The sequence below is a fragment of the Hoplias malabaricus genome, chromosome 18, assembly GCF_029633855.1.
Source record: "Hoplias malabaricus isolate fHopMal1 chromosome 18, fHopMal1.hap1, whole genome shotgun sequence".
Lineage (NCBI taxonomy): Eukaryota > Metazoa > Chordata > Actinopteri > Characiformes > Erythrinidae > Hoplias > Hoplias malabaricus.
The window spans coordinates 19,349,068-19,368,151 of NC_089817.1; the positions used below are offsets into that span (position 1 = coordinate 19,349,068).

At 36.9% G+C, this 19,084-nt stretch overlaps 1 protein-coding gene across 2 annotated transcripts in view; it reads right to left on the minus strand.

Annotated features, from left to right (window-relative positions):
- The window catches only part of smg6 (SMG6 nonsense mediated mRNA decay factor), a 38,144-nt gene that overhangs the window by 2,703 nt on the left and 16,357 nt on the right, over positions 1-19,084 (minus strand). For both annotated transcript variants that reach the window (XM_066651623.1, XM_066651622.1), the window contains exons 9-16: positions 9,326-9,387; positions 8,563-8,708; positions 8,349-8,465; positions 7,382-7,550; positions 7,063-7,279; positions 2,599-2,775; positions 2,356-2,511; positions 2,083-2,227 (exon numbers count right to left, since the gene is read on the minus strand). In XM_066651623.1, coding sequence (XP_066507720.1) covers positions 2,083-2,227; positions 2,356-2,511; positions 2,599-2,775; positions 7,063-7,279; positions 7,382-7,550; positions 8,349-8,465; positions 8,563-8,708; positions 9,326-9,387 — 1,189 coding nt within the window. The remainder of the gene's footprint in view (positions 1-2,082; positions 2,228-2,355; positions 2,512-2,598; positions 2,776-7,062; positions 7,280-7,381; positions 7,551-8,348; positions 8,466-8,562; positions 8,709-9,325; positions 9,388-19,084) is intronic.

Genomic DNA, 19,084 nt, shown 5'->3' on the forward strand with positions numbered 1-19,084 from the left:
ATATCAAAATATCAATAATTTATTAAGCTTAGTTAATAAATAGCATTAATGTTCTCAACATATTTCATACTTCTATTGTAATACTAAGCTTGCAATATGCTTCGCTTCAAATCACTGTACAAGATCAGAGCCGAAACTGAAAACACTACTGTTATATGGCTGCTTAATATTTTGCATCTTCATGGCTAAAAATGTCAAATCAATAATATTTCCCCAACTTGGATCACCACCTTAACCTGGTGGTGGCATTTGCTTGCCTTCATAAGCCTAGAGGCAAAAACTCGTGTGGGAGAAGAAAGAAATTTTGGAAAGTGGAAAATGACTTTCACTCAGCTCCAAGAATAATCTGGAAAACTGGCAGGCTCAGGAGAGGAAAGCAGTTTTCCACCAACACAGTATACGGTGGGGATGGCTGGGTAAATTGAGTGGTGGAAGGAATCTTCTCAATCCCACCAGCATGTCTTCTACACAGGAAGGAGAGTATGGGGAGGGCACAACTATCATTCAGGTGGAGGTAGTCCTTGGTGGTAAGGCCCAGGGGATAGATAAGATCTGTCCAGAGTTCCTAAAGGCTCTAGATGTTTTGTGGCTGTCCTGGGTGGCACGTCTTTGCAACATTGCATGGGCATCCGTGGCTGTGCCTCTGGATTGGCAGACAGGAGTGGTTGTTTGCCTTTTTAAAAATCTATAGGGGATCAAACTCCTCAGCCTCCCCAGTAAGGTCTATACAGAGGTACTGGAAAGAGAGTCCAGCTGACAGATCCAAGAGAAACAATGCAGATTCTGTCTTGGTCAAGGAAAATTGGGCCAGCTCTGGAGGGTGCATGGGAATTTGCTCAACCAGTCTGCATGTGCGTTGTGGATCTGCAGAAGGGATTCGTCCATGTGCTTCTGGGTATTCTGTGGGGTGTGTTCTGGAAGTATGGGTCACTGGGCTCATTGCTACACGCTATCCAGTCCCTATATAAACAGAACAGGAGCTTGGTTTGCATTGCTGACAGTAAGTCAAACTGGTTTCTAGCTGAGGTTGGACTCAGTCAGGACTGCCTGTTGTCAGCAATTCTGTTCATAACATTTATGGACAGAATTTTTCTGCATAGCCAAGTGGCGGAAGATGCCCGGTTTGCTTGTCTAAGGATCCCATGTCTGCTATTTGCAGATAATGTGGCCCTGTTGGCATTATTAATCTGAGACCTCCAGCTCTTGCTGGACCAGTTTGCAGCAGAGTGTGAAGCAGCGGGGATGAGAGTCAGCACCTCCAAATCTGAGACTATGGTACTCAGTCAGAAAAGTGTGGAGTGCTCTCTCCAGATGGGAACTGAGCTCCTGCCTCAAGTGGAGGAGTTAGAGTATCTCCAGGTCTTGAAATGCAGACTGTACCGGTCCGTTGTGGTGAAGAGAGCTGAGCTGAAAAGCAAAGTCAAGCTAAGTTCCTAGCATTCTCGCCAGAGTAAATATCTATGTTATAATGTTTACAAATGTCTCAAATTAGGTATGTGTAGTAAATTAGTTGCTAATTATTTTGTATAGCTTATGACCGCAGGTGTTTTATTGGCATTGTAGCAATTTTGGTGGTGAGTAAGAGGAAAGCACATTTCACTGGTAAGGGACTTTTAGGGGATTAAATCAGAAAAGCAACACAAACTGAAAACCTGCTCTCACTTTCCTATTCCAAACCCTCCCCAGAACAGTCATTGAGTCCACTTCTTTAAAGATCCCTGTCAGGGTCCAAGAGGATTTGTTAACTGAAGTTAAAGTATTAGATACATCTAAGTGGATCATAAAAAATACAATAAACAAATGATTACTTTTAAAACAGACAATACTGAATATTATTATATAATAATTATAATTATTATTATAAGGCTATTAATTATTTACATTATTTCCACTAAATTGTACTCCTACTGTAAAAAAGTTAAATGGCAGTATGGTTCATCTAGATCAGAATTTTGCTCAGTCTCTACTTCCCATAGACAGGGAGTTCTTGAGGACAGCTTTGACAACCATAGCTCTAGAAAACTATTCATGTATGAGAGAAAATAACATATAATGACAGAAAGAGGCAAATATCTGTTGTACCTATCAGAGGCACCACCAGTATATATGAACCACAGGTGAGTAGCTTTCTCAGGCCCTCCAGGTGGTCGATGAAACAGTTAGTGTCAGGGACAAGGTAGAAAGGTCTTATCTCCAGCTCCAACTGAACTCCTGTCTGCAGCACAGCCTAAAATAAATCACATGACTCAGTCAGCTAGCTCAAATATTAAGGTTATATACAATCCCTTTGTAAAAAGCATGCAAAGTGATCCCAGTGCAACTCAAGTAGTGTAATTGTATTCGTGTCTTTAGTACCTGGATTTTGTCTCTACGTTTCTGCTGCTGTGCCAGTTTATGGGCTAGAGCATGACGTCGCGCTCTTAGCTCTCGAATGTCATCCTCACTTCCATCACACTCCATCTCTCCCTCTGATGCAGACAAAGATGACTCCTCCACTCTCACACTGTCATCCTAAATCCACATGCACAGATTTGGTTTATGGCAGAAGTCACTAGGCAGTATATGAGATGTAACAGAGAAATACAGGTCAATTATCACCTGGCTCTGCTCATGGGTCTGTGACTGACTCTTTTCTTCTTGGTGGCTGAGAGTAGGGGGTACTGCAATGGAAATGTATTTTCCTCCTTTAAAAGCCAGCAATGGCTCTTCCTGACCACACAGAGCCTCCAGGAAGTATTTCAGCACAGTCACTCTTTTACAGTCAGCTGCCATGGCCTACAAATCCAAACACACAAATATTTCCACATGCACCACTGCAAAGAACGTGGATGAGTTTTACCCAAATGTCATATTATAGGGGCACAAACCGATATTTACTAATAATGTGGTTATTTAAATGCTGATATTACACACATTATTAATTTTACCACCTTTAGCCTTGTGGGTTTTTTTAAGTATCATTTTAATTTGACTACACACTTTGGATAATTTTTGACCAATCTATAGTTGAAAACTTTATACAACAGAAAAAAATGAACCTCACCACATCAACTAATTACCTACATACATTTATACTCTGAAAACTATGGAGCTAGATCACTGACATAAGTATTTGAATTTTAATTGTAATTACCAGAACTGAGTATATTTAAAATATTTAGATTTAATAAAATTCAGCTTTAAAAAAAAAATCTTTAAATTAAAATCTCAAAAATAGGAATTTAGGCCAGTTCTAGTTTTCTTAGGAGAATTGCACTTTCTCAGATTGACTAAATGCAACATTAATAAATCTTAGAACACAGCTCACATTTCTCACAGATGCCAATCACAGAGCTGTCTCACCCTGTCCCAAACCCTGCCCTGAATCCTAAGACCCTAAGGTATGCACGTTAATGACATTGTATAAGCATGAGCTAAAAAGGCTCAAGTTGTTCAGAGAACTGACAGCAATATTGAGACACAGTCATGTCCATCAGTTTTCATCACTACGGCTTAAAAAGCATCCGCCATGGTGTTCAGTCAACCTCCGTGCAACATTAACATTTTACTGCATGCTCAGATATAAATATGTGGAATGTTGTAGAAGTAATTTATCATAATCTCTTAAAGCTCATCTGTTTCTATTAACCACACCAACACACTGGACACACTGACAGTTACTGCCTTTCTGACGAGTTCACCAAAGCTAGAGTCAACTAACACAGTCTAAAAACCTGACTGGAAATTAGGATTAAAATCTGTCTAACATCCATCCAGGGTAACCCCAACTTAAACAAAAGCTGAATGTTATCATTGTAACATATCTGTGCTAGTGATGGGCTGCATCCACATTTTTCAACCTGTCATACAGTCTAAAACTATTAACACAGTATACGGTATTACCGTGTGGTTAGGGTGTGCACTATATCTGTGAACGTATGTAGAGTGAAGTGTTTTTGGTGCTGTGGAGTTCAGCTCAACACAGGCTGACAGCGCACACTGACAGATGTATTGATGATAAAAACCCATTTCTGAGAGAGCAAATTTCAGTAATTGGTGCTGGAGGAAAGGAAAAGACTGAAAATTTGTGAAATAATACAGGCTCTACACCGTCTAGAAGCATAGCTGCCCAGCTAACAGGCACTTGTGGTTTACCACATCACAGCAGATGATTTTCCTGGGAAATGAGGCTCAAAACTATGGAGTTAATAAAGGGTCACAAAGAACAATACAGATGTAACGGAATTTGTAACTGCATTTGAGCAACTACATTCAAATCCACAAATGTACTGGACTGCTCAAATTTAAAACAACAACAATTTAAATTCACAAATGTGGAAAAAATATTTGTAATGTAAATATTACTGGGTGTTTGATTTTTCCCCACCCATTTCAGAATGTGCCATCACCAGTCAGTGAGCTCCCACAGTGTGCCCTCCCTGTGGCTTTCTTAAACACACCTAAATGAAGTCTTTGGCTTTGTTCTAGGACTGGGCGATATGACCAAAAAACTCATATTTCAATATGCTTAAACAAATGGTGAAATAAAATACAATATTATGAAAACCATAACAAAATATAATGTCAAAGTATTAGTGTTTATTTTTAACACCAAAAAGAACATGCTGTTATCTACAGTTGTCTAACTGTAATTATCAAACTGTACATCTAAGAAAGTGTCCCGATACCAGCCTTTAAATAATGAGCATCTCCTGATACTGTCCCAATCTGATACTTAGATTTTCATAGATAGTGTTACACAGTGCACACTTCAAGTAAATTCGTATTAAGAAACAAACTACCTGCATTCAAGCTGCTGTATAATATTTTTTTAACAAAGTAAACAAATGGTGTCTTCACAAACAGTTAATTTACATAATTTAATATTATTTTTAATGTTATAGCCTTTTATCTGTTGTATAAATAATTACTTTGATTCTATAAGTCAGTCAGTTGTATTGCCATCACAGATTCTTTGAGACACGGTGCTAAAATAAGATTTTTATTTTATTTATTTATTTTGTAAGCACTGACCTGTTTGTCTCAGTGTCGCCACAAAACCAACAAACCCCTGTAGGTGCGACTGTGACTCCATTGGCTGCAGCACTAAATGACGGACAGCTATGTCTGGCTGCTGACTGTCTAAATAAAATGTGATGACCAATGAGAAGCGCATTCTCTGTTTGGGAGCCGTGGAGTATCTGCCCCTCGCTCCAGCTGAGGGAGAGCAGCGTGTCTCAAACAAGTCATGGTCTTAACAGCGCTGTTTTTTGGAATTAAAGCTTCGCCACCGGTTTCATTTTTGTTCTATTTTGACTGACTTACAGTTACAGAGGTAGACCTGAGTGCACATAATAAATGTGCTGAGAACTGCTCCAGTGCATACACAAACAATAGCAGGACAGCATGGTGTGTGCGTGTTTCTGTATGTGTGTGCGAGCGTGTGTGCACACACATGAGTAGATGGGTGCACGAGAGAGAGAGAGAGAGAGAGAGAGAGAGAGAGAGAGAGAGAGAGAGAAACAGAGAGCTGAACAGGACATTTGTGCATTGTTTTAAATGTACTTTGATGGAAACCTGCATATCCTTGGCATACTCAATATAACAAATATGGTCATTTTCAAAATCATGTAAAAAATAATATGGAATGTATTGATAAATCCCCCAGCTTTAGCTTGAGCTGAAGTCACGTTCACGTGCATATGTTAGAAGCTCGCGCTTACGCAGTATCACAATATCGCAAGCGATACCGGTATTATCATGAACGATATTTTTAGCGCTCACACCTACTTTGTACTTTAAGAGACAGAACAGAAATTTGACACACCACACACACATCATTATTTTGAAATGCTGTCCACATTTTTAAATACCACAGTATTGTTATTATACCACCCAATCCTAATCTGTGCATAGTGTATCTTCAATTATTCAATAGTAATAGAATAAAATTCAACTCTGCTGGTAATTATATGGTAATTAGTGATCGACCAATATATCGGCCGGCCGATTAATCGGGACGATTTTTGGCATTTTTTATATAATCGGCATTGGCCGATATATTAGCACAAAAGGCTGATATTTACAATTCTATGGGCTGTTATGGGCTGTCTGGCTGTTAGAGCACAAGTACAGGAGTACAAGCCTCCAACCTGCAGCTGCATGCCATCTCATCAGAGAAAACGGTATGAATTATTTTCTCTTCTTCAGCGCACACTATTTGTTACTGCCTATTCTTTGTTACATAAACTCAATAATCTGCTGTCATAAACGACTGAGGTTGATAGTTGTAACCTAGAAACCCAGCATTATTTAGCCTCTTATTTCTCTCATTGGTCGGCGGCGCCTATAAAAAAATAAAAAAAAATCACTAATTGTTATATCCGTCAGTATATCTCAAGTACTACAGGTCCAAAGTCAACAGTTAATGTACCAAATTAAAGCTTAAAGTCACTGATTTTCATTGATTTAATCATTTTATATATAATCCCACTCGATAAATAAGTATTTTTGCTATGTTATTGGAAATTGTTATAAAAAAAATATTAGTGACAGTGCAGATTTTCAGATTTTTCATGGCGCCATATTTGAGTAATGTGTACATATCATACATTTTTCAAAAATAAGACAAGCACCTACATTTTTGGTGGTTTTCATAACCTGTTGACCACTTCATATATATTTCAGGACCTCTAAATGGTTTCTTTTACAAATTTGAAGGATTTTCTATAAAAATAAATCATGATAATGCCTCTAGTTTATTCACTGCCTGAGGGATGGGAATATCGGCTTTACATATCGGCCATCGGCCACTAAAAATCGGCTTCTTTCTTCTGCCATTATGACAATAGGTCTGGAGTGTACCCAACTTGATCACCGAACATTGAAAAGTTCTGATGTGTTTCCTGCTAATGGAAAACAATTTTTTCTAACAAAACAGAGACAAGCTGAATGTAGCATTAGTAGCTACTTAGGATATCTACAATATGCATATTTATCATGTTATTCATGTAAGTCTGTATGTGTCAACATCAACCAACTGAAGATTATAGCTTGTGTGTCTACATGTGTATTAGGACTCACAATGTCTGTCTGGAAGTCTGTATAACATGGCTCTTGAGGAGCAGCCAGAAGGGGAACAAATCCAGCAAGCATTCGATCTTCCTCCAGTACCAACAGCTGGAGCTCTTCATCCCCCTCTCCATCACCATCTGCCTTATAGAGTGGAGTCTCGCCATGATAAACACGTGCCAAAATGTTACACAGTTCTGCCAGGCACAGCCACACATCTGGACTTCCACTTGAGACACACAATATTACAGTCACATAACTACTATTCACAAGTGAATACATTTACACACTACATGCCTTTATAGTTCAATATTTTGCAATCAGCACTTACTCAATATTGCAAGGTGGAGGGTTCCATTGTTCTGGGTAGCCCAACATCCAGTCTGACCAAACTTTAACACTAGGGACAAGTTCTCGTAGATCCGATGGAAAAGAGGACACTCGCACCATGCGCTCCTCTTCCACATCACACTCATCAAACTCTTCTAGAGGGATGGGTTCTGATTTAAAAACAAACACAAGTCAACAGTGACTGAGCACAATTCAAAATGTTGAGCAAGTATAATATTATACCAAGACAGACTCAAATATTATTTCACTTTTAGAACTACAGCCATAGGTTTTCATAGTTCCAAAACCATTACAGAATGTTGTTAAATGAAGAGATGTTTCAACACAGTGGTAAACATGGTACTGTCCCAAATGTTTTTATACATGTTGCCGGTATTAAATTACTATTATTAATTTTTTAATTCTCATTCATACATTTTATATGTTTATTTTGTTAGCAAAATATCATGTTAAGTTTAATGCCAACACAGATAAATAAAAATAAAAACAATCCTAAATGAATTAATAAAACAACTAAGTAAAGAAATCAATGTAAAATTATTGTGACAATATGCATTCATCCATAAATTGTGTGTGTCAGAGTTGATACTAAATTATTCAATATCTGCAGCGTGTTTTGTAATGTTATATTATATACAAATAACAAATTTGGGCTATATACAGTTTAGTAATTCTGCTTTTAATGGTGTACTATAACTATGCTTTACTAATTCACCTTTTTAATTTTCTAAACTTTGCTACCAATGCGATTAAATTAAGCCATAAGACAGAAACAGTTTATTTATTAGATATCAGTAACAGGTATTAATTTTAATTTACATACTATAAATGCTGGGAAAACTATATAACAAGCATATAACTTGAGTTTTTTTTTTTTTTTTGCATTACATCCACCCATAGCAAAAAAATGGATACTGATGAAATTTCAATCTAACATTGGTAATTACCTGCCGGAGTCTCTTTTAAAATTTCACTACAACGTTGCACCAGAAGCCCAAACATTGCCAAGCCCAGAGATGTTGCCTGTTCCTCCAGTACTGAACGAGTTTCTCCTTGCCCTTCAGCTAACATAGACAGAGAGAGAGGCAGTGGGTGTTTAATCATTTAAACAGAGAAACACTCTGATATGACTTGGATATAACTAATGATTTTATGGAATACCCCTTGTTTGAGCATAGTGAATGGTAAACATGTTGATAGTCATGATCTGCAGCATGCGTGTGCTACCCAGGGGGCAGGGGCTGTGCTGGAGTAAAGCCCGAAACTCCTGCAACACACGGCTGGCCACCACAGAAAAGCTCTCCATCCTGAGGATCGTACAAAATTCATAACTCATTCATTGGTGAAACATTATTTGTGATATAATGTCTCAACGAGTACAATTTCCTAATAGCTATAAAATGCCCAAAGCAAACGAAAAAAACATTAAAAACCTTGTACGTTAATGCATATTAATGAATTCTTGCTCATCAGTTCTGCATTTTGAGGTGAGTGCAAAGAAAAATTGTATCCAGTTGTTTAGCGTTTTTTTCGCAGTGCAAATATTAAGCACTTAATTGGAAGTGCACGGCTGTAAATCACTGTTTTGGAAGAATGAAAGCTTTAACATAGCAGCTGAGTAAATTAAAGATCAGAAAAATTAAGTACGTATAAATATAAAACTATTTTGTATGTTCAAAGATTTGTTGTATTTGACATATTTTTTATATAAAATATTCTTGCAAAGGTTCGTCTTTAAATGTAAAATGAAAAAATAAAGTTGGTCTATAAATTTCCTTAGCACTGTAGTAATATGTAATAATTGGTGCACTTCCAGATATTTAATTTCAGCTTATAAACAAAATAATATAATAATAATAATATAATAAAGCGTTATGGGGCCATTTTTTAAAATATTTTTTAAAACAAACATGTATAAACTTACCCTACTTTAGTGAAGAGCTTTCCATGAGTATGAAGAAAACTCAGGATAAATCTTTTATTGAGCTAAAAGAAATAATAAGAGTTAAAAATAAAAACAAAAAACACATGTATGAAAATAGACATACATTAATAGACAATCATTTATGATGGGTTAAGCATTTTTTACTTAAAGATTTATTATAAAATAAAGCCAAATTTATAAAAATGATTATTTAAGAACATGCACACAGGGAAGCCAATGAGAAAATGACCTTTGTTTATCTGTGAACAGTGACGATAAGAAATCATTTTATTGTATAACCTAGACAGAAAAATGGGCCCAGAAATATTTGAAAGTGAAGAAACAGAAGCAAGATTTAGAACTCTGTGTGTGTGAGAGAGAGAGAGAGAGAGAGAGAGAGAGAGAGAGAGTTTGCTTATGCTGATGTGGCCGAATATCCAAGGTCACTTCTAAATCACTTCTTTGCCATGAACGATGGTCATGTGTGGCTAATCCTGTGCAAGTCTTATAAACAACTCTGGCTGACCTCTACAACACTCCAAGCATGCTAACGTGTGTGTGATAAATATTTAAATAATTAAAAGTTATGGGGCAGCTGTCAATTGTATTTCAAAGAAAACAATCAAAAACAAAAATGCAAGTTTTCTACAATACATATGAGGAGGGACAAAATTAGTAACTCTTCTTGGCTCTTGTTCCTCCTTCTGTGAGATTTATCTTATTAACACCAACTGAACTGAAAGTAAAGAAGTTTTGAGGAGTTGAGATGGATGAAAACAGTGAGAGAACAAGGGTATCAAGTTCAAGTGTGTCTGTTTTTTGTACTTTGTGGAGCTGTGTGGGAGGTGTTATTGAGCTCTGTATGTGCACAAGCATAAATGACTGCTATCAAGAAACATACATACACACCCAAACAAATGCCCACACCGCAAGCAGTGGGAGGGTTGAGCTTTTGCTAACGAGCAAGAAAATTCCTGTCTTGAATGTATAAGTGCAAAACAAATGCAACAAACTTACTAATTATTTATTTTTTTAAACATATGATCTACTGAGAATATGAACAGCCTAAATACTTCCAAATAGAACCTTTGAATAAATGCACTGTTACAGAACTTAATTTATTTAAGGACTATCTTCCTTCTTATAATCAATGTTATCCATAGAATAACAACGTAATTGGTTGACTACACTACGAAACATACAACAAGATACATATATGCCTTCTTTCAAAAATATATTTTATAACGGGCTGTCTTGATGTCAGCAAATGTGTGTTCATTCATTCATTTTCATAACTGCTTTATCCTATTCAGGGTTGAGGTGTGTCCAGAGCTTAGCTGGTATTACTGGGCACAGGACAGGAACACACCCTGGCCAGGTTAAAATTCTAGCTAAAACCAAAATGTAATTCTTTAGATTCAGTAAGTAAGAGAAATAATTTTACAGTTTTCTTGAGGGGTTCACCATTTTGTGTAATATCCAACTTATGTTGCTCCATTGTTTGTGAAGTTTTTATTTTTGGCAGCATGACTTGGAGGTTAGCTAACCATTTAGTCAAGGTAAAAATCTACAAAATAAAAATCTGCTTAGGAACTACATTTGCATCTCATTAACTATATAATCAAGTTAATTTATTTCTGTAATTAAATTCAAAAAGTGAAACTTATTATATAGATTAATTACAAACAGAGTGAACTATTTCTTTTAATGTTGATGATTATGGCTTACAGCCAATAAAAAGCCAATAAGTCATTATCTCAGAAAATTAGAATATTACATATTCCAGGTATTGGTACATTTGGCAGAGTGGAAAATTGCCAAGTCCTGCTGGTAAATGAAATTCACATCTCCAGAAAGCTTGTCAGCAGAGGGAAGCATGAAGTGCTCTACAAATTCCTGGCATACCGCAGCGCTGAATTTGGACTTGATATAACATAGTGGACCAACAGAAGTAGATGACATGGTAGAGCTTTCACGATCACAATATTTTAACTGACGATTATTTGTCATACAAGTAATTGCGATTAACAATTTAATTGTGTGGGGTTTTTTTTATTTTTTATTTTTTAAAACACCCCCAGTACTTTAATAGGCCTTTAAGCTTAATGATGTACACACTCTATTATGGTAAAGAACGTCAGTATATTGAACAGTTTATGCATAAATATATGTAAAGATATTTGCCCCTTGTCCTGTTTTTATTTAAACTTATGTTTGAAAACGGTATTTGCAAATTCCCAAAAGCAGCAAATCAAATCAAATGTAATATGGCTTAAACATCTGTTATTTACTTGCTTGGCATATTCTGGGAAAGGAATACTAAGGCTATGTTCACATAGCAGGTAGAGGCACAGTCATACGTGACACAGATGTGTCGTTCATTTGGCTGTGTGAACAGCACAAATCGCATTGAATCTAACTTTTTCACATCATATTTTGGCTACTTTTATATGATCCATGTCCATCTGTGGAAAGGCCAGGTTGGAATTCATGTGACATTTACGTCACTCAGGCTGCTGAATATAATCTCCGGACTATGGTCCAAAGCATTTTTTTTTATTTGAGGTGTTTAGGAGGTGGAAATGGCCAGGTCAAAGGATTTCCATTTTGTAAAAAATACTGGGAAACAAAAAACCTGTGAAACTCCTGAAACCAGGTTCCCATCTCTCGTTTATGACAAAAATAAAACACGTGGAAATTTGTATAAAGGTGTTTTTTTTTAAATAAAACAAACAAGATAAGACAATTTTTAGTAGTTCTAAATCAGTTTGATATTGTTCATGTCAGTATGAAGCTGTATAAATGTGACTCCTGGAAATATTAAACTCATTATGTCTGTGCTGTTTTGAGACTCGACAGGTCTATGACATGGCTAACTAAGGGACCATTTTAAAGGTTTAGGAAACTTTTGCAAGTGTTTTGCTTTGATAATTGTAATTTTCTGAACTAATGACTTTTGGGTTTTCACTGGCTATATACCAAAATCATCAGCATTAAAAGAAGGCTTTATGGTAGGGCTGTCCTGAATACCATTTTTAGGGTTTCAAAGCTTCTGCCAGGATATCTGGGGAATAGTGATCAACCGAAATGGGTTTTTTGATGGCTGATGCCGATGCTTAGACAGCAGTACTGGCCAATGGCCGATATTCCCATTCCTCAGGCAGTGAATAAACTAGAGACATTATGATTTATTTTTACAGAAAACCCTTCAAATTTGTAAAAGAAACCACTTGAAGTGGTCAAAAGCTTATGAAAACCACAAAAAAATGTAGGCGCTTGTCTTATTTTTGAAAAAAAAAAAAAAAAATTTGTGATTATAAACTGAAGAGTTCATGAGTCCCATTACTTTTTTCTTTTTAAAATTGTCTCGAGGGTCTACTTACATTAGGTAACATTTGGAGTTGATACCTCCTACTGATTTGAAGTTATTCAGGCTGGAGCAGTGTCTCTTTAGACCCCAAGCTCTCCATAAGGAAAATTATTACTTTTACTGCAAAAATACAGTGTATATACCTTTTCTAGGCCTGATGTCAACATCTTAGTGTTTTTCTTTAATTTCTATGAGAAACTCATCTCCAGTCCCTCACCAAGTAGCCATTTACCCCTCACCAAACATTAAAAACCCTTAGGTATGGTGTGTTTTATTCTGATGTATTGAGTTTATTTCTGATGTTTACACTTGTTGCTCACCGAGTACAGTGTTCCTTTAAATGACTGACGTGTTAAAAGGCAAGAGCTGCACTCTGACTGGCTGTAGACCAAGGCAACCTCCCCCACTATGGAATCAGATTTGTGCCAAAATGAATCGCACAAAAATAATAATAATAATAAATAAATTTAAAAATAAATCAATCAATCTCAATCATAAAACTTAAAACTTGCAAACAAAATATCCAGTTCTGACCTTTGTGCTCCATGACTTTTGCGCATGAGCTCTGACTTCTGCGTGTGCTCTCTCAGTTTTGTGCGCGACTGCTTCGAGTTCTGCACGTCTCTGACTTTTGTGCGCAAGCTGCACGAGTTCTGTGCACGAGCTCTCTCAATTTCGTGCGCCTGATCCCTGAGTTTTGCCAGCAATTTTGGCACAAACCTCTCGCGTGGGCGGGTTTTCTCAGGGGTGCCTTCCCATTAGCTAATGAATTTTTAACTGACAACTTTTTTCAACGGACAAGATTTTAAACACGAATACTGTGATTTACTGTTTTAAAACGCAGAAATACCTGCAAAGTCCGACGATATCAATGTAAATATTGGTAGTTTTGTCTAAAAAAATAAATAAAATAATTTACTGTGAAAACAAACCTGTTTGTCTCTCGTAGATACTGATCTGAGGTAAATGCACAGTGATGTCTGTGTTTACTCAGGACAAAACAGAATAAATGAGCATTTATTTCTGTTTATTTGTAAAATATTTTTATTTTTAAGCTCCTGTTCAGAATCCCGTTTACTAACGTATTGAACCTATTCCGCAATGGCTATTATGATTTACAAGCTCAAATTTTACAAACCGGATTCTAAAAAAGTTGGGACACGAAACAAATTGTGAATAAAAACTGAATGCAATGATGTGGAGGTGCCAACATCTAATATTTTATTCAGAAAGGAACCAGACCAAAAGTTTAAACTGAGAGAATGTATCATTTTAAGGGAAAAATGTTGTTTCAAAATTTCATGGCGTCAACAAATCCCAAAAAAGTTGGGACAAGGCCATTTTTTTACCACTGTGTGGCATCCCCCTTCTTCTTACAACACTCAACAGACGTCTGGGGACAGAGGAGACCAGTTTCTCAAGTTTAGAAATAGGAATGGTCTCCCATTCATGTCTAATACAGGCCTCTAAATGTTCAACCATCTTGGGCCTTTTTTGTTGCACCTTCCTCTTTATGATGCGCCAAATGTTCTCTATAGGTGAAAGATCTGGATTGCAGGCTGGCCATTTCAGTACCCGGATCCTTCTCCTACGTAGCCATGATGATGTGATTGCTGCAGAATGTGGTGTGGCATTATCCTGTTGAAAAATGCAGGGTCTTCCCTGAAAGAGATGACGTCTAGATGGGAGCATATGGTGTTCTAGAACCTGAACATAGTTCGCTGCATTAAATGGTGCCTTTCCAGACATGCAAGCTGCCCATGCCACAAGCAATCATGCAACCCCATACCATCAGTGATGCAGGCTTCTGAACGGAGCGTTGTTAACAACTTGGGTTATCCTTGTCCTCTCTGGTCCGGATGACATGGCGACCCAGTGTTCCATAAAGAACTTCAAATCGTGACTCATCTGACCACAGAACAGTCTTCCATTTTGCCACACTCCATTTTAAAAAGACCCTTGGCCCAGTGCAAAAGTCTGAGCTTGTGGAGCTTGCTTAGAAATGGCTTCCTATTTGCACTGTAGAGTTTCAGCTGGCAACGGCGGATCGTGTTCACTGAACATGCTTTCTGGAAGTATTCCTGAGCCCATTCTGTTATTTCCTTGACAGTGGCATTCCTGTTTGACGTGCAGTGACATTTAAGGGTCCGGAGATCACGAGCATCCAGTAGAGTTTTACGGCCTTGACCCTTATGCACAGCAATTGTTCCAAATTCTCGGAATCTTTTGATGTTATGCACGGTTGATGATGATAACTTAAAAGTCTTTGCTATTTTACGCTGGGTAACACCATTCCGGAATTGCTGCACTATCTTTCTGCACAACAATGGTGGAATTGGTGATCCTCTGACCATCTTGGCTTCAGAGAGACACTGACACTCTGAGAAGCTCTTTTTATACCCAATCATGTTGTCAATTGACCTAATTAGTGTTAATTGGTCTTCCAGCTGTTCGTTATATGCTCAATTTCCTTTTTCCAGCCACTTATTGCTACTTGTCCCAACTTTTTTGGGATTTATTGACACTGAAATTTTGAATAAACATATTTTTCCTTTAAAATGTTACATTTACTCAGATTAAACTTTTGATCTGTCATCTATGTTCTATTACGAATAAAATATTAACATTTGCCATGTCCACATCATTGCATTCAGTTTTTATTCACAATTTGTTTAGTGTCCCAACTTTTTTGGAATCCGGTTTGTATATGCATATTGTGTTACATGAGGTCGGAGAAAAGAGAAACATGACAATAAGGAGCGTGAGAAATGTTATTGTTCCTTTAATGAATGCAAATTTAATAAAGTTGTATTTAACATCTGCAAAATCCATTGTCATTTTCGCATTTTGTGAGGATATGTGAATGATTCGTTAAAAAAAAAAATTAATAATTATCAGCAATGATTATAATAAATATTATTAATATTAATAAACAAGTACAGGTGAAGTGACAAAATATAAAATGTTCTAATAGTATGCAGTTTAAGCAAAAAAGGGCCATATGTTTAAACATTAGGAAAAGGGAAATTCTATGAGAGCTATTCAACAATGTTCATATGCGTGATATTCGGCACATGCGGAGTCCAAAATAAAGCCAAATAACACACGCTTGCTGCAGTTGAGTCGTGAACAATGTCAGGGCACTGAGTTGTCACTCAAAAACTCATTAACCAATGGGAAGGCACCCCTGAGAAAACCTGCCCACGCAAGAGATTTGTGCCAAAAATGCTCGCAAAACTCAGGGGTCAGATGCACATAACTCGGAGTGCCCACACGGGCACAGAACTCGTGCAGCTCGCACACAAAACAGAAAGCACTCATATATACATATTCATCAAAGCAACCTGGGCTTTCATAACACCTCAGCAATGCCATAGGCTGATCTGGATTTGGGGTTTTCACTGGCTGTAAGCCATAATCATCAGCATAAAAAAAAAAAAAAAAAAACGCTTGAAATATATCACTCTCTTTGTAATTCATCTATATAATGAGTTTCACTTTTTGAACTGAATAACTGAAATATTTGATATTCTAATTTATTAAATGATGATATTCAAATTTATTGAGATGCACCTGCATATATGAGTTTCACTTTTTGAATTGAATTACTAAAATATTTTACTTTTTGATGATACTCTAATTTACTGAGCTGCACCTGTATGCTTTTGTTTGTGACATAAATGCTCATTGCTAAGACCCATCTTCAGACATTTGGTCGGTGGGATGTTTGATTCTTGGAACCATTTAGAGTGTTTCAGTTCAATTCATTCTAGCTCATTTCACTGGTCCTATAGGCTTAACTAAAGTTAGGACAGCCTTAGATAATTCCTGTCCTTGCAATAAGGCCCTGGTGTGTAAATTGCTAAGTAAAAATAATAGTAGGGCTGGACAATATTTCAACATACAGCGCTCAGCATAAATGAATACACCCCAAAGCATTTGTCAGAAAACCTTTAGTTTGCTTTCAGATTCAAAATTTTCTATGGGAGACTACACTACAAAATACTTTGATTGCAAGCAAGTTGTGTTTATTTGCACACATACAAAAGTAATTTTCCTAACAAATTCCTTCAAGACCATGTTGCAAAAATACGAACACCCCAATGAAAGTCTTAGGAGCAAAGCTAGACTATAAAATTATAATTAACACGAATTCAACCACAGGTGAGTCTAATTATTAATTAAACAGGTCTCCAGAAGATGGTTGACTAGAAAAGGGCAGTACTGCTACAAAGAAAACTCCTTATTTCATGCTGTCAGCAATGGCACCACATGGAAGAGAAATGTAACAAGACTTGAGAAAGAAAATAATTTCTTTACACAAGAAAGGTGAAGGCTACAAGAACATCAGCAAATCTTTACTTATTAGTCAGAATCCTTTATCAAAAGTGATACAAAAATTTAAAAGAAGACGGAACGGCAATCATCTCATAAAGAGACAAGTCCACGAGAGTTAACGCCTAAACAGAAATGTTTTCTAATGAGAAGGGTTAAAGAAAATCACTACACAAGTTTTTTGCAGTTAGCTAAAGAAGCATGAGTGCTGCTGGTGTCAGGGAGCTGCATTTCATTGATGGTATCATGAATTCACAGATTTTATGCTCTATATTGAAAGAAAAGATGCTACCCTCACTCCATGCTCTTGGTTGTCATGCACTTTTCCAACAGGACAATGATCCAAAACACACATCTAAGGTCACTGTTGCATTTCTGAAGATGAACAGGGTGAAAGTGATTCAGTGGCTAAGTATGTCTTCAGATCTGAACCCAATTGAACATCTATGGGGAGTCTAAAGAGACAAGTTGCACACTCTCCATCCAGCATCCAGGCTCTAAAAGAGGTCATTCTTGAAGAATGGAAAAAGATGGATTTTCAATATGGAGTTTCAATATGTCGCTGTGATAAAGCTCACCCCTCAACCATCGCAAAGTGTAATGGTAGGAGGTGTTCTCTATGGATAGAGTCGGGCGAGAGGCCTGAGATGATGTAAGGTCGACTCAAAATAACACAGAGGGGTTCAATTTTTGGTTCCCTTTCACCATTATTTACACACCAGATTTTACATTACTATTTACAATATATACACGCACGCTCCATGAGAACAAAAAAATTAACAAAACGAAACTCTATTAGCAGAGACAAAAAAGATAATGACAACAAAGTCAATTGAGTATTATTATATACACTTATGTTATGTTTCTCTCGCTACGCCCCCTAGAATATACCATTCCCTAAAGAGGTTAAAGTTATTGTATCTTGCATACACAAGTTTCATAAACAATAAAAATAACAACCCCGTGTCCGCGTGGGTTTCCTCCGGGTGCTCCGGTTTCCTCCCACAGTCCAAAAACACACGTTGCAGGTGGATTGGTGACTCAAAAGTGTCCGTAGATGTGAATGTGTGAGTGAATGTGTGTGTCTGTATTGCCCTGTGAAGGACTGGCGTCCCCTCCAGGGTGTATTCCTGCCTTGCGCCCGATGATTCCAGGTAGGCTCTGGACCCCCCGCGACCCTAAATTGGATAAGCGGTTACAGATAATGGATGGATGGATGGATGGATGGATGTTTTCCCTCTTCTAGATGCTAATTCTCCCTTCCCTCTATGAAGAATGGATTCAACCAGGTAAGTAAAACTCAGCATCAAGAGATAGTACTCTTTTCCCTCTCACATGACCCGTCTGCAGGTGAGTAAGTACAGGTAAGTATACATATAATGGTTTCTCTTGGTGATGTGTCACAGATACTGTACATCATCACAGTCGCCAACTTGTTCATTCCATGCCTAGAAGACTTCGTACCGTCCTTAAAATCATGGAGGTCATACAAAATGCTAGATTTGTAGTTTTTGTTGTGAGGTGTATTCATTTTTGCATCAACTAATTTGAGTAAAACTAAAGATTTTTTAACTTAAGTTATATCATTAACCTTACTTACATGGTTATGGGTCAAACAAATGTTTTATGAAACTCACTTTTCAAAAAATTTGGAAAATATTATTGTGTTCAATGAGATATTGATTAAAAAATTTCTTTTCAAAGGGGGGTGTACTCATTTATGCTGAGCACTGTATGTCACAATATAAAATGTGTGATATGTACGATTTTTAAACACATTTTCAATATTTTAATATACATTATTTACATCTGTCACATTCATTACAGGGCACTGTCATCAGTTCAGCACACTCAATTTAAAATGTAGTATAAAAATATCAATATTGACAAAGCCAATAGTTTTATGTTTGACGGTGACGTCATGTTTGTTGTTTGTTCTTGAAAGTTTTTCAGTGTTTTTTGTACTGTACATATTGATATCTGAATTACAAAGTTTGACCAAATTAAGAAATATATTGTGATATAAACTTTGGCAATATCGTCCAGCCCTAAAG